The 25,191-nt window shown below is 38.8% G+C and overlaps 1 protein-coding gene across 1 annotated transcript in view; it reads right to left on the bottom strand.

Annotated features, from left to right (window-relative positions):
• The window catches only part of Shoc1 (shortage in chiasmata 1), an 88,047-nt gene that overhangs the window by 5,023 nt on the left and 57,833 nt on the right, over positions 1 to 25,191 (bottom strand). Inside the window, exons 20-25 of the mRNA XM_029562522.1 lie at positions 24,536 to 24,617; positions 22,900 to 23,078; positions 22,567 to 22,684; positions 15,136 to 15,247; positions 13,637 to 13,758; positions 8,956 to 9,049 (exon numbers count right to left, since the gene is read on the bottom strand). Coding sequence (XP_029418382.1) covers positions 8,956 to 9,049; positions 13,637 to 13,758; positions 15,136 to 15,247; positions 22,567 to 22,684; positions 22,900 to 23,078; positions 24,536 to 24,617 — 707 coding nt within the window. The remainder of the gene's footprint in view (positions 1 to 8,955; positions 9,050 to 13,636; positions 13,759 to 15,135; positions 15,248 to 22,566; positions 22,685 to 22,899; positions 23,079 to 24,535; positions 24,618 to 25,191) is intronic.

Consider the following 25,191-nt stretch of genomic DNA (forward strand, 5'->3'; position numbering starts at 1 on the left):
TCAGGATTCAATGACTTTTTTTCCCGCTAGAGATATGAGGTACACAATTTGGGAGTCTTTTAGATAGACTCATTGAAGGGGTACTCCAATTGCCTCACCCTGCGTTCCTGTTCAGCACAGAAGAAGCCAGAATGGTCTGCGTCCCTATTCCCTATTAGCAATTTGGGTAACCCCTTCAGAGGATGGCGTGATAAGATTAGGAGGTAGGAACTGGCTAGGAAGTTAGGGTAAAAAGACCCCAAAGAAATGTAGCCAGTTTCTTGGCTAAAAGTCAAAATGTCCTTGGGTCTGTTAGCAACATACTCTGTTCCAAGGCCAAAAATGTCAAAAGCATTTGGGAGCTTGTATCTAATCCTTAAAAGATTATAGGGTTACCTCTTCAGAGGGGGGAATGTTAGAGTAGCCAAATGGACTATAAAGAAAGAAAAACAAAAGAAAGAATATATGAAGTTATCAAAAAAAGTGATGGGGAGATATGGGAGGAGTTGGAGGGGAAGAAGTGGGCATGGATTTGATCAAAACACCTTATATGCATAAACATTACAAAGAAGAACAGAAATAATTCCCAGCAATAGCAAATTTCTTAATTTAGAAAAAGTTCCCCTTTTTTGGCTTTTTCAGATTCCACCTGGCCTGGAACTTGGTTATCTGGCCTCAATCTCAGAGATCCGCCTGCCTCTGCCTCCCCAGTGATGGCATTAAAGGTGTGTGCTTTCTTTTTTTTAATAAAATTTTTTTATTTAATAACCACATGATTAGAAGAAGCATTTCATTACATATTAACATATTCAATAACAATTTCCAGAGCAAAGATACATCTCTTTCAAAAGTAGCTGTAAATTTTTAGGTTCACAGTTTAATTAAAACAGTTATACAATATTGAACTCAGTATAAACCCAGTAGGACATAAAATTGAATGAATTTTTAATCTTTTTTATTTAAAAAAATTTTTTTTGTCTTTTTTGAGACAGGGTCTCCCTGTAGCCCCAGCTGTCCTGGAACTCACTGTGTAGACCAGGCTGGCCTTGAACTCACAGAGATCCGCCTGCCTCTGCCTCCCCAGTGATGGCATTAAAGGTGTGTGCTACCACACCTGGCCAAAAATTTTTTTATTTAATAACCACATGATTAGAAGAAGCATTTCATTATAGCTTTAAAATATTCAGTAACAACTTCCAGAGCAAGGATATACCCACCAAAAGTGGGTGTAAATTTTTAGGTTCACAGTTGAATTAATACAGCTATACAATACTGAACTCAGTATAAACCCTGTAAGACATAATATTGAATGAGTTTTTACCCCTTAAAGAAGATCTCCATTTCATTTTAAAATATGCTGTTTCCTACATTTTTTTTGACATTTCTGCTTAATGAAATCTAGGACACTTTATTTGTGAGGATAACCAATTTTCTTTCTTTCTCTGAAAATGATATTCTCCTATTTTTTTAATTTGTGGAATGCATTTTTCTTTACTTCCACTTGTCATTTATTTATAAAGTCTTTAATATTATATTTAGTACTGGGTCTGGAGAAATGGCTAAGTGGTTAGGAGTACTGACTATTTTTCCAGAGGGCCTGGGTTTCATTCCCAGCATCCACATGGCAGCTAACAATCATCTGTAACTCCAGTTCCAGGGGCTGTGAAACCCTCTCTTGGCCTCTGAGGGCATTCCATGACACAGGTACACTTACATTCAGGCAATATACTCATTCATATACAAAAATAAAAATAATAAAAAAGAGTTGAAAACATAGTACAATAATTTTTAAAAACAAACAATCATAAAGAACACATAAATTAATTTGGTATTGTGTTTCAATAAATCCTTCTCTAAGGGAGGAAACGTATGTCTGCTACTATGAATCTAGCCAAGAACCCATGGTTCAGGAGCTCACAGGCCCAGAAGTGAACCTACTAATATTTGCCAAATGGGAATAATATCAAACTTTCCTCTAAATTCTTATCTCTGTACTCCCATCCAAGTACTAACCAGACCCAACCCTGCTTAGCTTCCAAGATCAGATGAGATTGGGTGGTATGGCCATAGACTTTATCTCTGTACTCATAGATGACTACAGGTCTCAGACCTCATCAGAGAAGTTTCTTTGTACAGTGAACAGTGGTAAATGTAGAAACTCAAAACCTGTCAAAGTACAGAATAAGTGTCTGTGGAGTGCTTGGCCATAAGTGAGACCTCTGTATCATACTGCCTTATCCCCCAAGGCTCAGAGAACATAGTGAAAGAGGGGAGGAAAGATTCTAAGAGTCAGAAGTAGGGCAAGACAGGGTGAAGCAGTGTCTTCTGGACATGACAGGACCACAGCCCTCATGAACTCATAGCAGCTGTTGATTGCCTGCTAAAGACCTGTACAACATCATGTTAATCAACATTCCAGTATGGAGAGGGGAGGGTTCTCGAGCCCCAACCCCTACCTGAGGAGCTGCTGACAACTAATGGCTACTTGAATAGTCAGTTTTCTTTAAGGGTGTGGCCTGGGGTGGTCAACCATGCTCTAGTGCATAGCCTCACACTCAGGAGTACAAACTGGAATCAGTGGGCTATAGAAAAAATGACATGAAGTTGGGAGGGGTGGAGAGTGGGAGTAGATATAGAAGGAGTTAGGGAGGGGAAGTCAAAAGAAATTCATAGAAATTTGTTTTGGACACAGGGTTTCCCTGTAGCCACAGCTGGCCTGGAACTCACTATGTAAAACAGTCTGGGCTCAATCTCACAGAGGTATTAAAAGCATGAGCCACCATGCTCACTGTTAATCCATAAAAAATTTTAACCACTTTAAGATTTCATCTTACCCCAGTCAGACTGGCTAATATCAAGTGAACAAATGATACCAGATGCTGTAGAGGATGTGGGGAAGGAGAAACACTCATTCACTGCTGGTAGGATTGCAAACTCGTGCAACCACTACGGAAAACAGTGTGGAAAACCTACCATATGATCCAGTTATACCACTCTTTGGCATATACCCACAGGACTCATTCTATTGCAGAGAAACTTTTATGTCCATGTTTGTTGTGGCTTTTTTCACAGTAGCTAACAAATGGAAGTGTCCCTCAACCTACAAGTGGATAATGAAAATATGGTACATTTCTTACCAGTGGTAAAGAAAGACGAAATCATAACATTTTCAAGTAAATGGATGGAACTAGAAACTGTTACTCTAAGTGAAGTAACACAGACTCAAATGATGTATGTTATGCCTCATTTGTGGATCTTGGCACCAAAATAGTGAGTATATATCCTGATGTAAGTGCAGGAGCCAAGAAAATGGAAAGAAACCCTAAACAAGGCGCCTGCGAGAGATGAACAGTAGGAGACAGGTGTTGCCAAGGGGGAAATGGGTAGAATGGGAATATTTAACTGGGAGGGGGAAAGGGAGGGTTATACAAGGAACTATGGGGATGAGGAGAAGAAGGAGCTGGGAGCGGGGGAACCATAGGAGACAGGTATTATCAGAGGTGAAATGGGCACTTTAAATGTGGAGGAAAAAGAGAAGAAGATTAGACAGGGTCAGAGAGAGGAGAGATAAATAATGCTTAACTAGTATGAAAAACCAGAGGGAAATGTATTAGCTCAAAAGCTTACTGAAAAATTACACATACAATATCTCTACACGAATCTACATGCATAGCTGAAGGCTATAGAACAAGAAACGGTGCCAGACAGGAGAAACCTCCTTATGCGTTGTTGGTCAGAGCAGTCCAAGAGATTCCCAAAATTACACAGGCTATTGCCACAGCCCTTAATTGCCCCCAGAGCCTGAAGGTAAGACCCTACTGCTGAAGACAGGACATATTTCAGACATAGGATTTGGAACAACAGAGCTTAAACTGATCTGGAAGCCACCTCCCTGAAGGTCAGCTCTCATAGTTTTGGAGGACACTATGCAAACTGCTAAGGGAGAACATCAATCGATGGTCCAACCCCATTTGAAAGCCTAATAACTACAACAATGATGGGCACAGCAAACTATATTGGTGCAGTAGCAGCACTTTTAGCCATACACATGGCTGGAGAGATCATAGATCTTACAGAAAACCCTAATGCTATCATATTCCTGGACAAATGTAATTTCTTACTATATGCTAAATATGAATCCTTATATTTACAGACAAGTATGCCAGTCACCAATCATCAAAGAAGCTTCTTTTACAACAGAGATTATGAGTTCCACAATGGGTCAGACAGAGAGAATAATTATCTGTGAGATGCCCGACCCTAAGTGATACATCTACAATGGAACCTCTATACCTAAGGCTCATGGAACATAGTGGAACAAGGGGTAGAAAGAATACTAATGCATCTCTCAACTCTCATCAATGAAGCTCCCTAATGCAACAGAGGGCAATAAGCACAAAAGGCCACAAATGGTCAAAGTGTAGCAAATAAGAGTCTGAAGAGTGCGGGTCCTTGGACAGGACTCCTATATTAAACTTCACCCACTCAGGGCTCAGGGACCATTGCAAAAGAGGGGATGGAAAAATTGCAAGAGCTAGGGGAGGAAGTGCATGACCATATAGAAAACAGAGTCTTACAGGCTCCTGGGACCTTGCTCATATGAACCTACAGCAATAGTGTCAGCATGTACAAGACCATGTAAACGCAATCAGACAAATGCTCAACATAGAACTGGGAAATGGGCAGCAGATCCCAACCTTACCAGAAGAACTATTGGTATCTGATTACAGCCAGGTGAGGGAAAGTTGATATTCTTTAAGGAAGAACTCTAAATAGGTTGACTAGACCCTAGTGGATGAACTTGTACTGAGGGATGTCTGGGTACACTAACTTGCTCGATAGGCTTTGACATAAATGACAGAATGTATGAAATCCAATGGGGAGGTTATAGGGGAGTATAAATGGGGGAGGAGGTAAAAAGGTGATTAAGATGTTTTGTATGAAATGCACAAAAATCCCACAAAAATATGGCTAAGCAATTCAGAAGCCTGAAACCAAAAAAAAAAAAAAAATCATGATAGTTCATACTGACATTCTCTAAGAGACAAAAGTTAACTAAAAAAAGTAAGGTCAAATAACAGTATGCTTTAAAATAATAGTAATAGCAACCTCTTTTTAAATTTTTATTTTATATTTATTTTTAACTTCCCAAACTGTGACTTACCCTCATTAATATAGTTCAATTAGGTGCTTTACATTTTCTGGAGGGCACTGGTGAAGGTACACTGGGAAACATAGAACAGAAATGGAAAAATAGTGGAAAATCTCTTGGTACCTGGGAATGGGAAAGGTCCAACATCAAGGCCTGGGTGCCCAGGACCACACATAGAGTCAAGACCACAGGTGGTCATCAAGGGATGTGGGAAGTCCATTTTTGAGAATCAGTCCTCCCGAGACTAAAATCTGCAAATAACAGAAACCTCCCTTGTCCCTAGCATAAGCCCAACACAGAGGTAAAGACACTGCCATGCACAAACTGGGACTTTGGGGGAGGGGTTTTTGGAGAGTGCAACCACTCAGAAGGCTGAACCTGCTGTCCAACATCACAAAGTCCTCTGTCTCCAATCTGCTCCACCATCAGTCCACCACCAGAGGAATATGGAAACATGGTTGGGGACCGGAGCACCAGGTTTAAAGGGGGGACCACAGATTCAGGTTGACAGGAAGGGACCACAACTTCAGGTTTATGGGAGGCAATTAGAGCTCCAGGCTCATAGGAAGGGTCATAATTTTAATTACACTGGTTCCTACTATTTTCCTGTCTCTATTGCTCTGTCCCACATGATTATACTTGTGTTTAAGAAAGAACATTTTGGCTTTGTGCAGCAAATAGGCAACAGTTACTTGTTGAATTTCTCACTAGAGGTACATCAATATTGGAGAAAACCACTTTTTGCTTTTTCTCAGGGAGACAGATAGTTTTCTTTTTCATAATCAAAGATACAGTCTGGTATCTGGATCCAGATGGTATCTACTATTTTCACAACTTCCTCCATGGTTGGGGGAACAAGTGATGAGACATTTTCTTGCTGGTGTCCAGTTTTAAGTCCTCTGATTGAAATGTGAAGGTCATCACCCACTTAAAACTCCCCACCTTTGCTGTGTCCCAGGCCAGTCCCTGGAGGAGCACATGGCTGGGTCTGAGGGGCACAGAAAGCTCCTTGCCATCCTCACCGTCCTTTGCCATCCTCACCGTCCTTTGCCATCCTCACCATCCTCACTGCAGTCTACCACCTTGAGCCATTTACCCCACAGCCCTTTGTGCCATGTTGAGAACTGCTGCCACCACCACTATTGCTCTGGTGCCTGCAGCCATACCACCACCATCTTCCCTCTTTTGTTTTTCAAATCAGGCCTTGAATTCCCCATGTAGTTAAGGATAACCTTGAACTTCTGATCCTCCTGCTTCCACCTCCTGAGTGCAGTGGGGTTACAGGTATGCACCACCACATCCAGTTTTATGTAGTGCTGGGGACTGAATCCAGGGCTTTGTGCATGCTAGGCAAGCACTCTACCAATGAGCTACATCCCCCAACCTCCTCAAACCTATTTTAATGTGTTGATAAAATCAAGGCAGGACAATGAGAGGCTTATGCATACATGCTGATAACAGAGTAAAACTATGGTAACCTCTCAAAATTTATAGAAAATGGACTACTTTTTAAGATGGACCTGGAAAAAATTTGGAATAGTTTTCAATGTGGATGGAAGCAGACTTTTGCTTGAAATGGACTATACCTGGGCTGTACTCCTATTTCATCCCTAAATGCCTTCCTTGGAGTATACCTTTTCTGGGCCACATCACTGTCTCTAAACACAGTGACAATGAAATGGCAAAACTTACTCCATTTTGTTCTAGCTGACTTTTCCTTTACTCTGTGCTATTGCCCAGCCATTCCTATGGCAGTCAGCCAGACAAAAAGAATGTCTCATGCAGGCAGTTTCAGGGAGTACGTTATTTCTACAATACTGGGAAACTTACAAGTAGGCAAGTAGTATGTCCAGGTAGCATGTCCTCCCTCCTAGCCTAACCAAAACTTTGTGTTAATTGAAAACCTCTTTGTTAAATGACCTGCCCCTGGTCTGATGAACTATGTTGATCTGATGTAACTATGGTTATTGGCTTTGCCCCTGGCATGATGTACTTGTAGTTTTAAGCTTTTTAAACCCTGCCTACTTTTCCTGGGAGTCAAGAGTTCTTTTGGGCATTAGCCCTGTCTCTGACCACAGGCTATTAATAAAGGATTTGTAATTTGACCATCACTATGTGGTATTCCCCTGTGCATCTCACTCAGTATTACATTTCTGATATCATAGACCCTGTGTATAGAATGAATTATTTCTAAAGCATATTTTATATTTAATTGTTTATCACATGCTGGGAAGAGGCTAACCAAGCAATGAATCCTCATCTGAATAAACAAGACAAATTTACATTCGCCATTCATTTATTTATAGATAAGTTTTCTAAGATTTTTACTTTTCTGTTAAGAATGTACCATGAGATTGAAATTTCCAAACAGATCATTTCTTGATATTTTTAACAGGGAGATGGTGAGATTTATTCTCAGAGGGTATGATTGGGGCACATTTCTTTAAGGAGGTAGTGTTTGAGCTTGGCATTGAAAGAACTCTGAAACCTTACTCCAAGAGGATGGCCAATAGCATTCCTGGGGAAAGGCAGGCCAGATGATATTTGTTCTTTGGCTGGAGTGATATGTGGAGGTTTTTGCAGAAAAGGGTTACTTAGGGACCAAAATGTAAATCCAGCTGAGTTTGGACTCTATTCTGAATGAAACAGGAAGATAAGAAAAGTCTCTGAGCAAGAAAATTTAACAGTGAGTACTTACCAAGAGCCTACTACGTACTGGCATTGTGCTAGGTGCCAGGAATATAAAAGTGAATAGACATGCTTCCTTACTTTCAGAGCATACTTTAGGGGGTGAGTTTTCACAGCTAGCTATCTTAACAGTATAACTGGTGTCAGTACATGATGGAATAAAGAAAGAGAAGAAAAGGATGGCTAGTTAAGGAGGCATTTAAAAATCAGAGTACAAAGTGAGGGAGGTCTGACTTAGAGAAGTGGCAGTGGGAAGAGGAGAGACACTGTGGACCTATCATATGTTACAGAGAACACTACTGACTGGACTGAACAATGCTGTCATAAATTAAGCCTGTGGGAGAAAGGGAAGTTGTATTTGGATATGCAAGTTTGAGGTATCATTGGGATATTCATGTGGAGATTTCCATTTGGCTGCTAGAATATAGGTGCAGACCTTAAATGTCTGGGGAAAAAATTTAAGAACTGTATTCAGAAAAATTAAAGTGAGGCTGTGGGAATGTCTGAGTTCTTAAATAAAAGAACATAAAATGATAAAGGAAAATAATGAACCCCGAATTTGGACAGATCTCTAAATTTTAGAATGGGACATGGAAAAAAGGATCAAGAAAGGAGGCTGATTAGAGATTACCAATGTATATTACCCTAGCCAAATATCCTGAGGTTTTTACTATGTAGTAGGTCTAGCCAAATATCTTGTGATTTCTACTATGTAGTAGATAAAAACTTAGTATATCTTTCATAAATAACTTTTTTTGTCTTTTTGAGAGCGAGTCTCTCTGTAGCCCCAGCTGGCTCCAAACTATGTAGCCCCAGCTGGCTCCAAACTATGTAGAGCAGGCTGGACTTGATCTTACAGAGTTCTACTTGCCTCTGCCTCCTGAGTGCTGGGATTAAAGGCATGCATCATCAGTCTTGGTGACAAGCACCTTTACCCACTGAACCATCTCCCTAGACCCTAAAAGCCTTTTGAACAGGAGTTTAAGTTGTAAATATATTTAATAATTTGAACCCGCTCCTTATTTGACCTTAAGAAATTTTGTCTGTTTAATGCTTCTTCTCACAGGGCACTTGAGTTCAAGTATAATTTTGATTTGTGAACAATATTTATGAACAAATATATAGAGAAACAATACCTTTACATCCAGTTCTTCAGATTTAAGGCCAGAAGAAACCAAAGCTGAATAAATCAGTGCAAGGTGATGGAGTATCTTTTCTGTAAGATGGTACCTAAGAAGAATTATATTACTATACATCTATTCATTAGACATCTGATTGCAGGCATGCCCTACCACTCCTGGTATTTACTCTGCACTCTTCTGAAAAAACAGTTCTACCTCAGGCTTTAACAATACTGTTAAATATAGGGGATGCTGGGGGAGGGGTGCATGGTAAGGAGAGAAATTTTGACCCATCCCCTTCTTATCTCCTGGGATGACCATATGACCAAAGCCTAGCCAAAAAGAATAGACCATCTTCTGAGTCAAAATAGCAGGTTTATATATAGACATATGGCAGAGACGGGATACCTAGCATTTTCCATGAAATGACTCAAAGACAGCTGTATCACCAAAAACCCACTCCAGCATGGGTGGCTCATGAAAACTGAAAACCTGGAGCTCAATGCACAACATGCAGGCAGCTTAACAGGTTGGAGGTATCTTCCAGGCAGCCCAGTTGGAAGAGGCTCAGACCAGCCATGCTGCCTGGAGAGGCAGAGACCAACCAAGCTTCCTAAAGAGACAGTCTCAGACAAGCTGAACTGCCTGGACGAGCTCAGACCAGCCAAGCTGCCTGGAAGAGGCTCAGACCTTCCTCAGGATGAGGAAGCCAGACCATTGATATAAACAATAAAATCTTCATGCTGTATTAGACCTTTCTGTTTTCTTTAGTATCTTCTTAGTCGCAAACTTCTGTGATCACCTGGCACTTAGAATGGATAACAAAAAGTTTCAGAGTATATCAGCAAGGTTATTTATATAACCCCAGTATTCACTATAGGATTGTAGTTCAGGACTTCATGTTATACTACTCATCCTCTGTAAAAAGGTTTCATTATATATAGGTAACATAAAGTTAACTTGTTTTGAGGATTTGAAAGCCATTTTTGAGAGACATGTGAGTTCACTAAAAGTCAAGATGGAAATCAGTTCACAAAGGTTAAAGGCCAGATGAAGCTGTGCAATTCTTGGGCCCTTTATGGGTAAGTAAGGCACAGTTGTTATCTATAAGGTGATTGGGAAAATTCTGCAACAGCCTGAGCCTGGAAATACTACAGAATAAACAAGGGTATCTTGTGAGAGTAGAAATAGATGCTCCCAGAAGCCCTAAGGTTGTTAAAAATCCTAGTGCTAGGGGGTGGATTACCACCCCAGGAGTTGTTGGCCACACAAGCCCTAGAGGTTCCTAAAATAATGAAAGATATTGCTATTGCTGTAAGTTACATCCAAAACTGGATATTAGGACATGCTCTGGCTCTAGGACTTGGAGAGATAAAGCTAGGATTGAGCTGGAAGTGTCCCCTCCCTGTGGGCTAGCTCTTGTAGTGATGAAAGTTGCTACTAGGCACTCAACTGTGGTTTTTGCATGCTTCGTGATGGAAGCACCTGGCAAGATATGTCAGCTAATGCAATAGTGGCACAAGTGGTTATGGATACAACTAGCTTTCTGATTGTACTTAAGGACTGCTGTATAGGGAGAATTCACATCTGGTATTGGGAACTTAGACAAAAACCTATGAATAGTCATAGGCTCCAGTGGAGAAACAACTATCATTGCTTCGATAAATGAGGATGATATACTGGTTAAGGTGCTTCCCGACATTTGTGTTTATGATCATAGGTTACTACTGCTGTCAGTGTCTGGATATTTTTCCATTTCCCATTTTTGCTTTTTTCTCAATTGTGTTTATATAGCAAAAGTTATACTACTGAGATTTTCAACCTCAGCAATGGCCCTCCATTGGTCCTATCATTGGATAAATGAAAGGACATAAGGGTTTAGTTCCCTACTGGAGTTAAAGAAGAATAGTCAGACTTCTATGCCACCCCCTCTGAGGCTCAGGGAATGTTATAGAAGAGGGGGAGGAAAGAATGTAATGGAGTATTTTGTAGCAATTTCCTCTGAGATCAAACATTCCATCCTTCAGAGAAGCTCATTAAGACTCAGTATGTTCTTGTCAGGCATGGCACACACCTTTAATCCCAGCATTTCAAAGGCAGAGGCAAGAACATCTTCTGTGATTGAGGCCAGCCTGGTCTACATAGTGAGTTCCAGGCCAGCTGGGGCTACAGGGAGACCTGTCTCAAAAAAACCAACCAACCAACCAACCAACCAAACAAACAAACAAACAAACAAACCCAAAACCACCCAGAAAACATACAAAGGCTCAGGATATTCTAAAGGGGGTGGAGGGTAGGATGAAACATTCCATCTAGTAGGGAAACAGGTTAAAATCAGGAAGTAAACAATTCAAAAGTTTCAGAAGTCCCTGAAACTAAAATCCATTAGGTCTCTTCCCTCTCTTAACTTATGTAAGCAGTAAGTGACAGAATGGGTGAATTGCAGGAGAGCCACAAGCTTCATTAAAGGAAGCCATAAAGATATAAATTCCTTAAAGTGGCCAACTAACTGGTCCCAAGTTGGCAGCCTGGCCTTGCTCAAGCCTTATCAATCAGTCACTCCCTCGACTGAGAGAGACTTTATGGAACCAGTGTGTCTCCTTTAGTGCCATAGATAACTCACTCGCCCTGCCTGAGAAATCTTAGGAAGAAAGCCATCAATCACCCTAAGGACATCAGACCCTGGCACTGAGTTAACTCCTGCAAGCTGTAGCTGTGTCTGGTAGCTTTCTTATAAAAACCTCAAGGCTTCTTCCTGGTTGCAGATACCTGATTCCGTGGTGGTGGCCTCTGTCCCTCACTGTGGCTTCTAAAGAAGACATATTCTTGGCCTGTTTCAGGTCTGGCTTTCATTCTTATTTCTTAACTTTATTCCTTCCTTTTCTGCTCTCTTAAATCTAACAGTAAGGACTGCTGAGACACATTCTTAAGACAAGCTGAGCTGCCTGGAAGAGACAGATCAGTCAAGATGCCCAGAAGCAGAGATCAACCAAGCTGCCTGAAAGAGGCAGAGATAAGCCAAGCTGTCTGGAATAGGCTCAGACCAACTGAGCTGCACAGAAAAGATACTCTCCAACTGGCTGAGCTGCCTGCAAGTTGTGCAGCTATCACCCATCCTGGGGTGGGGTTTGGTTATACAGTTGTCTTTGAGTCATTTCTGCTCTTGCAAGTAAACCCTACCCACTGTCATTGGTTCACCAAATTGAACTTTGGTGGTATCCTTACTTTGGTCTGTCATTGGTTCCAAATCTGGAGTGAGTAAATGTTTGTTCCCATTGCCCCAGGAATAATGTTGGGCAAACTTTTTCCTTAAGAGTAATAGGTTAATAGAGTGACTTACTGTACCTCAGCTGCTTACAGAAACAATATGAATTCTGTTGAACACCTACTTTCCTTCTTAGCATCTAGAGCCTAGAGCTTTTACATATGCTAAAACTCTGGTCATTATGTCTGTAATAAACTACCTGACTGGATAAAAGTTTCTAAGTCTTGTTAGGCGGGCATGGTGGTGCATGCCTTTAATCCCAGCACTTAGGAGGCAGAGTCAGACAGATCTCTATGAGCTCAAGGCCAGCCTGGTCTACATAGTGAGTTCCAGGCCAGCTGGGGCTATAGGAAGAACCTGTCTCAAAAAGACCAAAAAAAAAAAAAAAAAAAAAAAAAAACCAATAAAATAATGAGAATCTGCGATTTGAGCTACAACATGGGTAATATAAGCAGAGGATAGAGTTAGATGGGAGAGAAATTTGTTTTCTAGTCTTAGTGATTAAAAAAAAGGCAATGCCAAAGATCACCAAAGGGCAGATAAGAAGAGATGCAGGTTTGGAGGGGTTAGAGAATATAGTTAGCTCATATTTGACCATGAACTTTGAGAGTCTATGGAATATTAGGGTGGAAATATTTAACAGAGAATTAGAGATGTATGTCAGGAGTTCCAAAGAAAGACTGCAGCTGCAGAAATCAATGTAATAATTTGTACAGATGGGTAATGACTAAAGCTGTAGGAGTAGATAAGATGTATAATGAATAGAACAGGAGAGAAAGAGAACTCAAGCAAATATATTTGGAGACTGACACAAAGAGATAAAGACAGAGAAAAAGCATCATGGAACTGAAGAGTTCTGAGAAACAAAGCACTGACAAAAGCCTTAAATGCTTCAGAGCAGTGAAAGATAAAAGCATTGTTAAGATGCTCAAGAGACAGAGACCTCTAGAGACAAAGATTGTCAGCTGGCAGAGGATAAAGGGAGAGGGAGGAAATAACGAGTTGACAGTGTTCAACAGTAAAGGGAAAGAGAGACATGATAACTCAGGCCTGTGTCTTGACATGAATTTGGTCAATTTTCAGTTAAGCACATCAGTGAAAGTATAGGAAGAAGCTGTGCATTTTGTTTATTAAGTAAAATTTTAGAAGGAAGTGCTTTAAGAATGATTTATCTTTTAGCAAAAAAGTCTAGCATTACTAAGTAATAAAGCACTTGAAGTAATAATTCTTAATGAAATGGGAAGAAGGAGATGATTTGGACAGAATGTCCAGGGGAACATGATTGTCCCCAGCTCCCTCATGTTTTCCTGATTCTGCCTCCATCCTGAGAATATCCCTCACTTAAAGCAAAATTTGTGTGACTATGTGTATGCAAATAGGACTGAAAACTAGAACATGAACATGACTTTGGATGAATAAATCGTTACCTACTCTGAATTTAATGTTTTCTTGGAATACAGTATTATCCAGCAATAGCTGTATTGGAATGACAGTGCCATCAGTCTCATAATGATATTGTCTGACGCCTTGTCTTGCTGTAGTTCTTCTAGGTCCTATGAAAACAGAAAATGGGAATATTGATCAGGCTGGATATTATTATAAAATGCTATCATACTTCAAGAATCTAAGATACAAAATGACAACTTAAGAAGAGCCATGGGTATGCGTTCCTATTTCATGTAAGAATTAAAATCACACAAAGTAATGGGAAAACTACAATAGACACAAAACTACAAGGTAAGGAAGCCTCAGGAATCTCCCACAGTCCAAGATATGAACAAAGTGGCTGGCTCAGGGCCCCTGTGTAGGTAATTTCAGCCCGTTGTGAACTGGGATCTGGGCACTCTGAAGGCAATAGAAAGTTTGTTTAAAACCTATGGGATCATCTGCTGATGGCCCATTGGGTAAAAGCACTTGCTGCACAAGAATGATGACCTGAGTTTGATCCCCAGAACCCACGATGAAAGGCAAGAACTGACTCCTGAAAGCTGTCTTGTGGCCTCCACATGCACACTGTGCCACATGCATGCACACACACATACACAATAATAAACATCTTTAAAAACCTATGAAATAACCTTACTGCATGTTTAAAAGCTGCAGCTAGTGGACTTCCTATGTCCATTAATGGTCTGGAATCCTCTTTTCCTCTAATCAAGAAATTTTTGAAAAAGTGAGTAATTTAAGATATGTGCTTCTTCGGAGCTGGAGAGATGGCCCATTGATTAAGTGAACTAGCTGCTCTTGCTGAGGACCTGGGTTCAGTTCCCAGCATGCACATGGTTGCTAACAACTGTGCATAACTCCAGCTCCAGGGAATCCGATGGATGCCCTCTTCTGACCTCTGAGGGCACTGCATGACATGAGTGCACTTACATACATGCAGGCAATACACTTATATGCATAATAAATAAATAAATAAATAAATAAATAATTCAAAAATTAAGAGGAAATATAAAGCATCAAATAAGTTTGGGAATAGTCATTTTCCATGGTGGTAATTTAATTCTGGATATTAAAGGCATGGTGGTGCATACCTTTAATACCAGACTTCAGGAGGCTGAGGCAGGTGGATCTCTGAGATGGAGAACAGCCTGGTCTACATAATGAGTCCCAGGTAGGCTGAGATTAGGGAGACCCTGTCAGGAACAAACAAAGAAACAAATAAAAAACCATGATAATTTAGTACTATGCCCATTTGCAAAATTTAGAAAAAAATCAGATTATATTTAGGTTCCCTATAGAAAAGACAAGAAATCACATAGCTGTATGTATTTTAATGTATTTGAGTTTCTAGTTTTTAGTATTTTTATTAGTTCTTGAGAATTTCATAAAATGTTCTTTGGTCATATTCATCCCCCACCACTCCCCTAACTCCTCCCAGATCCACCTCCCACCCAAATTTCTATTTTTTATTGTATAGTTTTTACCTGCAAAATTACAGCAGTGTGCTCATCAATTGTCACCACTACGTAATGCTCTGTACTTCCAAAGAGTTTCAGTGATTCACTGCAGCATCTCTCTATTAGTGTGATGTTATAGCTGAAAAAGACAGTATTTTTCAGTGAAAATAATGGCATGGTTAAGAAAACTTTTTCAAAGAGTGTTGGGTTTCTTTTTGAATATTAAATTACTTGAATTACTGTTTTTCCTTTAATAATTTATACATTTTAGGGAGGAAATTATGGTTTATTCAGTATATAAAAGAAGTTAGAGATCATTCACCTCTAATCGCTAGTTGCTCAGCTTGGAAAGACACCAGTATGTTTTCTGTTGATTCTATCTCTAATAATTTTATTTTAATTTTTATTGAATTTTTGTGTATTTCATATAGAAAATCATCTTTATACCCCCTTCCCCTTTGGCACCTCCCAAAGCTCCCCCACACACTGGAGCTCATACATTTTCATTTGTGTTAAGGCCTATCATGTAAAATTAGTGCCCCCAGATGTCCCTCAGTGCAAGTTCATCCACCAGGATTTAGTCAGTCTATCTAGAGTCTCTCCCTTCAAAAAGATCAGCTCTTTCTCACCCAGCAGTAATCAGCTGCCAATAATTCTTCAACTAAGATTGGGGCCTGCTGTTCATTCTACAGTTCTGTACTGGGTTTTTGTCTGCCTAAGTTTGCATGGGTTTTGTACATATGACACCATTGCTGTAGGTTCGTATGAGAAGGGTCCCAGAAGCCTATAGGACCATTTCCTTATGATCATGCACCTTCCTCCCTGACTCTTACAATCTTTCCACCCCCCTCTTCTGCAATGGTCCCTGAGCCCTGGGTGAGACCTCAATATAGGAGTCCTGTCCAAGGACCCACACTCCACAGACTCTTATGCTCTGTGTTTTGGCCATTTGTGACCTTTTGCCTTCTTGGCCCTCTGTTTCATGAGGGAGCTTCATTAATGAGAATTGAAAGATGCATTAGTGTTCTCTTCATCCCTCACTCCATGTTCTGTGAGTCTTAGGTGTAGAGGTTGCATCCTAGATGCAACTTAGGCTTGGGCAATTAACAGAGAATCTCTGTGTGTGACCAGTTGTGTAACTCTGTAATAATCTCTGTCTGTTGAAAAAGAAGCTACTTTGATGGGTGGTGACTGGGATACTTGTCTGTAAATTTAAGGATCCATATTTTGCACACAGTAAGAAATTACATTTGTCTAGGGATATGAGAGCCTTGGGGTTTTCTCTAAGATTTATGACCTCTCCAGCTATGTAGCTAGGTTTACAGTACCAGACATGAGTTTCCTCCCATTGAATGGGCTTTAAGTCCAATTAGGTAGCTGTTGATTACCCCCAAGATAAAAGTGCCACTACTGCACCAATGTTGTTTGCTGTGCTAGTCATTGATATGGTTTTTAGGCCTTGAAGCTAGGGTTGGAGCATCGATTGCTTTTCTCCCTTACCAGCTTGTGTAGTGCTCTCCAAAGCTATGATTGCTAGCCTTCAGGGGAGGTGGCTTCCAGGTCAGTTCCAGCTCCACTGCTCCAAATCCTATCTGAAGTATGTCTTATCTTCAGCCATAATGTCTTACCATGAAGTTCTGGGAGGCAATCAAGGACTGTGGCAATAGCCTGTGTAATTTTGGGAGTCTCTTAGACAACCCTAGCCAACAACTCAAAGGAAGATTTCTCCTGTCTGACACTGTTTCTTGTTATGTGGTCTTCAGCTGTACTCACAGACTCATGTAGGGATATTGTATGTATAATTTTTCAGTAGGTTTTTTGGACTAATACAATTCCCTCTGGTTTTTTATACTAGCTAGTATGTCTCCTTTCTCTGTCCTATCCTCCCTCCCTGACCTCCCCATTTAAAATGTCTCCATTTTCCCCATTTCTCCCTTGATAATTTCTGTCTGCTATGGTCCCACCTCTCTTGAGCGCCTTCATCCCCTTTATTCACATAGTTCTTTGTATAGCCCTCCTTCTCCCCCTCCCCCTTCCCTTTAACTACCCCTTTTTTACACATATCTCCCTTAGTAACACCTGTCTCCTACTATTCTTTTGCGGGGTTCCTTCTTTTCCTTTACCTCCCTGGTTCCCTTCCATTTTCCTGGTTCCTGCAGTTACATCACAATATGTACTCACTTATAAGGATTTGGTCCTAGGATCCACAAATAAGGAATAACATATGTCTTCTGTTTTTCTGAGTCTGTTACTTCACTTAGTATAACAGTTTCTAGATCCATCAGTTTACCTGCAAATTTCATTATTTCATTTTTCGTTACTGCTGAATAGAACGCCATTGTGTAAATGTACCACATTTTCATTAACCACTCATCAGTTGAGCGGCACTTAGGTTGCTTCCATCTCTTAGCTATTGTGAAGAGAGCAGCAACAAACATGGTCGTACAAGTATCTCTGGAATAGGATGAGTCCTTTTGGTATGTGCCAAGGAGTGGTATAACCGGGTCATATGGTAGGTTCATTTTTAGTTTTTTAAGAGTTCTCCACACAGCTTTCCATGGGGGTTGCATGAGTTTCCAATCCCACCATCAATGAATGAGCATTCCCCTTTCTCCACATCCTTGCCAGCATTTGGTATCCCTTGTTCTCTTGATCTTAGCCAGTGTGACTGGGGTAAAATGAAATCTTAAGGTGGTTTTAATTTGCATTTCCTGAATTATAATGTTGAACTTTTTAAGGTATGTCTTAGCCATCTTTATTTCTTCCTTTGAGAACTCTCTGTTTAGATCTTTAGCCCATCTTTTAACTGGGTCATTTGTTTTCTTGATTCTTTTGTTTTGTTTTGAGTTCTTTATATACTCTGTTAAACCTCTGTCAGATGTGTCACTGGTGAAGATTTTTTCTCACTCTATGGTTTTCTCTTACTTGCTTTTTTCCTTTGCTGAACAGAAGACTTTTATTTTAATGAGGTTCTACTTGTTGATTTTTGAACTTAATTCCTGAGCAACTGGTGTCTGATTTAGAAAGTCCTTTCCTACACCTATATCTTGTAGGTTACTGCCAGTGTTTTCTTCTAACAGTTTCAGAATTTTGAATTTCACATTGAGGTCTTTGATCTATTTGGAATTGTGTGAGATGGAAGATAAAGATCTAGTTTCATTCTTCTGCAGGTAGAGATCCAGTTTTACAAGCATCATTTGTTGAACGTGCTGTCTTTCCTCCATTGTGTGTTTTTGGCCCCTTTGTCAAATTTCAGGTGACTGAAATATTGTGTACTCAGGTTTGGGTCTTCAATTATGTTCCATTAATCTATGTGTCTATTTTTGTACCACTACCATGCTGTTTTTATGACTATGACTGTAGTATAGTTTGAGATCTGGTATAGTAATCCCCCCAGCGTTGCTCTTTGTGCTCAGGGTTGCTTTGACTATCTGGGGTCTTTTGTGCTTCCATATGAATATAAAGGTGTTTTTTTTCTAATTCTGTAAAGTATGTCATGGGGATTTTGATTGGGTTGCACTGAATCTATATATTGCTTTTGGTAGGATGGTCATTTTCACAATACTTCCAATACATTGAGGAATACACTCATCATTCAGGAGTGTGATGTTTAATATCCATGAGTTCATGTGGCTACTAGGGCTTCTTCTGGTGGTGATTTTAAGCTCTATTGCATTTTGGTCTGATAGAATTCATGGAATTATTTCATTTTTTTGTATTTGTTGAGGTTTGTTTTGTGCCCCAGTATGTGGTCAGTTTTTGAGAAAATTCCATGGGGTGCTGAACAGAAAGTGTATTCTTTGGTGCTTGGATGGAATACAGTAGATATCTGTTGGGTCCATTTGATGTATGGTATAATTTAATTCAAATGTCTCTGTTTATTCTTTGTCTGGTTGACCTATCTAATAGAGACAGTGGGGTATTGAAGTACCCTGCTATTACTGAGTTGTGGTTAATCTGTGTCTTAAAGTCCTGTAGTATTGTTTTTATGAATTTGGGTGCAGAAGAGTTTGGTGCATATATGTTCATGATTGTAATATCTTCTTGGTTTACTGTTCCTTTGATCAGAATGAAGTGACCTTCTTTATCTCTTCTGATTAGTTTTAGTTTTAAGTCTATTTTGTCATATATTAAAACTGCAACCCCTTCTTGTTTCTTAGTGCCATTTGCTTGAAATATTCTTTTCCATCCTTTGACCTTAAAGGAGTGCCTGTTCCTGAAGGTAAGATGGGTTTCTTGCAGACAACAAAAAGATGGATTTTCTTTCTTAATCCACTCAGCTAGCCTGTGTCTTTTGACTAGGGATTTCAGTCCATTGATTTAAAGTTATTATTGAAAGATGTGCATTGGTTGCCATCATTTTGATGTTTGCATCTTTTGTCTAATTTTGTATTTCTACAATTATACTTTCATTTAGTTTCTTTCTGTTGCCCCTTGGGTATAGCTGTTCCTTTCTCCATTCTTTATATTGCTTCAAGTATTCTTTGAAGGGCTGATTTTGTGGACATGTATTCTTTCAGCCTATTCGTGTCATAGAAGATTTTTTTCCTCCTTCAACTATAATAGACATTTTTTCTGGGTAAAGTATTCTGGTTCGGTATCTATGATCATTTAGAACTAGAAATACCTTGGTCTAGTCTCTTCTGGCTTTCATAGTTTGCATTGCTAAGCCAGTTGTAATTCTGATGGGTTTTCCTTTATATGTGAATGTGATTTGTTGTTTTTCTTTGCAGCTTTCAGTGTTCTCTTTTTGTTCGGTACATTTAGTGTTTTTACTATGATATGCTGTGGGGAGCTTCTTTTCTGGTCCTGTCTATTTTGTGTTCTATGTGCTTCTTGTATTTGTATGGGCATGTCTTTCCTTAATTTTGGGAAATTCTCTTCTACAGTCCTGTTTAAGATCTGCTCAGTACCATTAAACTGAAATTCTTCTCCTTCATCTATGCCTATGATATGTAGATTTGGTCTTTTCATGGTGTTCCACATTTCCTGCATATTCCATTCCTGTGTTTTTAAAGTTTTTCATAATCTTTGCTTCAGCAGTCCAATTCTTCAACTTTATCCTCCAGTGTTGTTATTCTGCTTGCATTTCATTTATTCTATTGGTGAGGCTTTCTCCTGTTGTTTCAAACCAGCTTATTGAGTTTTTCACTTCCTTCTTCATTTCACCCTGAGTTTTCTTCAATGTTTCTCTTTTGTGAATTCAGTCAGAAGTTTATACCTATCTTCTTGTAGTTCTTTGATTTGTTTGTCTGTGTTTCTTTAAATTCTTTGAATTCCTTGATCATGTTTATGATTGTTCTTTTAAATTCTGTGTCCTGGGTTAGCTCTAGGGGATTCTTCTTGAAGAACTTGTCTATAGGACTGGTGGAGTTTGGTGGGAACATACTGTTTCGTTTTTTCACATTATTATTTTTCTGTTGTGATTTTGGCATGTGGATTTTTTTGTTGTCCGTGATTCTGGTATGAAACTCGAGCCATCCTTTATTGAATTGAAGCCTGCTTCTGTTTGTATTATTGGTATGCCTTGGTTGTTTTCTTATTGGGTATGTAAAGCTGGTTTGTCTAGGTTTCAGGTTCACTGGAAGTTAACTAATGGCTTAGGATTAGTTACTCAGGAGCTTCCACAGAGGCCCAAGCCAGGTTCCAGTCAGGAACACCGAGGCTTCCTAAGGTCTGGACCCCTACTAGTGGGTACTCACACCACAATGTAGAAAGTCCACTAAGGGGAGGTCTGATTTTGGCACTCTCTGGCAGTCTGCTAAGGTCTCCGCCCCTACTGTAGGGCAGGGAGGTCTAGCCCTGGCAAAGTGGGAGGGGTCACACATGGTCCCAATGCAGGGGGTTGGACACAGAGTGATTTGGGGATGCTCACCACCAGGCAGAGGCCAGATCCAGGCACTCTCAGGCAGCCTGATAAGGTCTCAGCCCCTACCCTACTGTACGGCAGTGAGATCTAGCTCTCTTATCTCTAATAATGTTAATCTCCTTTAAAAATGTTAGTTATTTTTAAAGATTTATTTTTATTTATGTGTGTTTGTGTCTGCATATTGGTATGTGCACATTTGTGTGGGTGTCGGAAGTCAGAAGAGGATGTCAGATCCTCTGCAGCTGGAGTTACAGGCAGTTGTGAGCTGCCTGATGTGGGAGTTGGGAACTGAACCCAGGTCCTCTGCAAGAGCAGTAGGTGCTCTTAACAGCTGAGCCATCTTTCCAGACCCATATAAATCTCTTTTATCTTTCTTTCCAATGATCATCCTTTTAAAAAAATAAATGCTACTTTAGGTATTGTATTGAAGAGTTGTGTGTGTGTGTGTGTGTGTGTGTGTGTATGTGTGTGTGTATAATTACAAGTGACTTGATCAGTTTATTCTAGTTCTTTAAGTAGAAACTCATGAAATCAAAACCTGTATTATTTGATTAAAAATCCTGAGTTTATCAGAATTTTCCTCTTTTTAAAATTGTTCTACTTTGGGGGTTGGGGAGAAGTTGCTGGAAGTTAAACCCAAGGTGTCACACACACTAAGTATAACTCTACGACTGAATAACAGCCCAAGTCTCTGCCTACAGTTTACCTACTTATTATAAGCTCATACTTTTCTATGAGTACTCTATAGCCTTAAGATACCACAACAAAAACATATAATATTGGTTTGTATTTTTTTCTGAGATAATAATTCAATTATCCTTCCTTGATATGCAATTCAAGGTCAAACATTCCTATAACAACTATGTGCTATGACATGGTGTTTTTGAGTTTAAAACACTCAAATTTTGGTATAACCTTAGAACTAACAACCTAAAATTCAAGAATTCATTTAGAACATCACAGTCCTATTTCTTACACAGTTTTTAAAGTTCCCTATACAAAAATTCTCATTCTCAACATTGTTAACATGCATGAATATACAATTCACAGAAAAAGAAATATCAAATGTTTATATTTACTGGTAACAAGAGAAGATTAAAATATAAATTCAAACAAAAATTAAATCTGTTTTGACAATAAAATTGGCACATTACCAAAAATGTAATATTCAATAATTATAAGAATAGTATAGGGATTAGAACTATAAATTGATACAAATTCATGACTGGAGAGACAGCTCTGCAGTTAAGATGGTTGCTCTTGCAGAGGACCCGGGTTCGATTCCCAGCACCCACATGGCGGCTAACAACCATCAGTAACTCCAGCTCCAAGGGATCTGACACCTTCTTCTGACCTCTGCAGGCACTGTACAACACAGGTGCACTTAAACACATGCAGACAATAAAATAAAAATAATAAAATAAATAAAATATTTAAAAATTGATATAGACTCTTTGGAAAATACTCTAACATAATTCTAGCCTTGATTATAAAAAGTTATAACATGTAAAGCACAAGATGTAACCTATCAGACTATATCCATACACACTAAAGTTGATAAGATCGGTAACTAAAAATCAGTTGCTTACTTAGATTCCAGCAGCTGAAGTATTTCTGGAGTATTAAGAAGTCCTTCAGATGCAAAAAACACATATGGAACCTGAATTTCCAAGAGAAACCCACCAAATCTGTCCGGCAAGATGTTTGCTAAGTAAGAGAAATTTTATGAATATTTACTTTTTTCTTCTATCAAGCAACTTTCTCTTTTTAATTAAACATTAGTAAAACAGGTATATGTTCAAGGAGTTGTATAAACATAATATTTATCATAAATAAATTTTAATATAGAACAAATTTTCTTTTCATAGATGATAAATAGGAAACAGAAAAATGGGGAAAAGGGTTTTGGTTTAGGTCCTTACATTTAAAAACCATGTCTGGAACAATTACTTTAAACGCTAGGAAAGGCATATTCAACTGTTCACAGTGCTTAGACCAGCAAGAGTGTCCTACATAATTGTATTCCACCACAAATGAGAAATTGCTCCAGGGGAAATCTGCTCCAATATTCTGATTATGTACAATCACACAGGAACTTGTACTGAAGAGAAATGGAAGGCAAGAAAATGAATTATACTTGTGTCATTATTGTATTGAAATAGTAAAGATGATTTTCTGGCTTTCTTTGATCTATGTCTACTCAACTTGGAAAAGCACTGCTGCATTTTCTGTTCATTCCTTCCGTAACTGTATTAATCTATGTTTATCATTCTGATGATTATATTTAAAAAAATAGCAGAACATAGAAAACTTTGGACTTTTTCATGTCCCACATGCAATTCTGATTTTATTACTTGAGTACTATCAATGACAAAAAACAAGAAAAATCAATTTCATCTTATCAATGTAGTCTTAATATTCAGAATCTACATATTAGAATATTTCTGACAATTCCAAAATGAGGTTGTTGTTTCTCAATGGGATTCATAAGTATTTTAACAAAAACAAAAAGAATGAACACAAGTATTATTATAAGTTTTGCTTTCTCATTAAGTTGGTTTTTTTTTTTTTTTTCGTCTTTTTGAGACAGGGTCTCCCTGTAGCCCCAGCTGTCCTGGAACTCACTATGTAGACCAGGCTGGCCTTGAACTCACAGAGATCCGCCTGCCTCTGCCTCCTGAGTGCTGGGATTAAAGGCGTGCGCCACTGTGCCCCACTCCCATTAAGTTTTAAATGATGTAGCACCTACTGTAATTAAAATTCCCCACTGCTGCTTGCTATACAGAGCAATCTAGAAGTCAAAAAGTATTTGTGTCTAGTTTTTATTTGATTTGTATCTCTTTTGATTATTTGGATCCCAATATTAGAAATAACTAATTTTTATATGAAATAGGAAAAATAAAGATATTTTAAGAGGCAACAATAGGCTGGGCATTCGGGAGGCAGAGGCAGGTGGATCTCTGTGAGTTCAAGGTCACCCTGGTCTACATAATGAGTTCCAGGCCAGCTGGGCTAGAGGGAGACCCTGTCTCAAAAAGACCACAAAAACAAACAAATGAAACCCAACACTAGATCTAATATTAGCAAGCCCTTCTCAGGAAAGAGACCCAGAAGAAAGAAAGGAGATATAAAAACAAACTGAGCAAAGAAAAAATAAGGTAAAAAATGATAAAATGGTACAAAAGAAGGGTAAGCTTGAAAAGATATTTCTATACTAACAATAAAAATGGTGATAATTTAAATATCAAAATGAGACGGAACTAAATTTCTGAACATGATTTTATAAAATATACAAGGCAATGATCAGAGTTAAAGTGTTCTGTGTAAGGCATTTTTTCATGAGGAGAGTAAAAACATTGAGTTCAGATTCTCTTAAACTTAAGTTTAACCCTAGAGAAATCACCTTCCCAGGTGTTAGGGACTAAAACTAAGGCTTCACTCATGATAAGTGAGCACTCTATCGCTGAGCTATATCCCAGCCAAAACTCTAGGAGAAATTTTGCTTTTCCTGTGGAATGGATATGCTTGTTCTCCATATTAGAAAAAAATACATTTTACCCTTTTAAAAGGTGTTTTAAAACATCTTTAGGTTCCAGAAAATCTTTTCTTTCATTTGAATGAAAAACAGTTAATGTCAAACCTGTTTGGAAAAAAAAAAGAGTTTTTTAATAAATTTTTTAATATGCCATATATTTATTTCACACCTATAAAAGTGAACTAAAGATCTATAAACAAGGAAATTGCTTGAAATATAATTTTCCAGATAATATCTCTGAGTCTAACATACCAGGAAGTTAAAAACATAAGCAATACTTATGGTGTGTATGCAGAGAGTTTGTGGCAAATCTAAACTTTTTATGACACATAAAAGGAGTAATTTAGTTTTAAAGCAACCATGATAAATACTCATTAGCTGTGCAGTTAATTTTATTTTGCCTCAGATCATAGGTTTTTATTTTTTTCTCTAGCATGCATGTATGTGTGTGTGTGTGTGTGCGTGTGTGTGTGTGTGTGTGTGTGTGTTTCTACTGGCTATATAAGAAGCAGATATGAAGAACTATTGGTCTTAATTGCTTTTTAATTGTAATTTAGATTTTTTACTACTGTTCATAAACAAAATATAGTAAAGTTCAAAACACTCTGTACCCTTAATGCAACTTATTTTTGGTAGGCATAATTAATTAGGCAATAGCTAAACCAAGACCAAATTAATT

This window comes from Nannospalax galili, unplaced genomic scaffold (assembly GCF_000622305.1).
Source record: "Nannospalax galili isolate Female #2095 unplaced genomic scaffold, S.galili_v1.0 scaffold1255, whole genome shotgun sequence".
NCBI classification, from domain to species: domain Eukaryota; kingdom Metazoa; phylum Chordata; class Mammalia; order Rodentia; family Spalacidae; genus Nannospalax; species Nannospalax galili.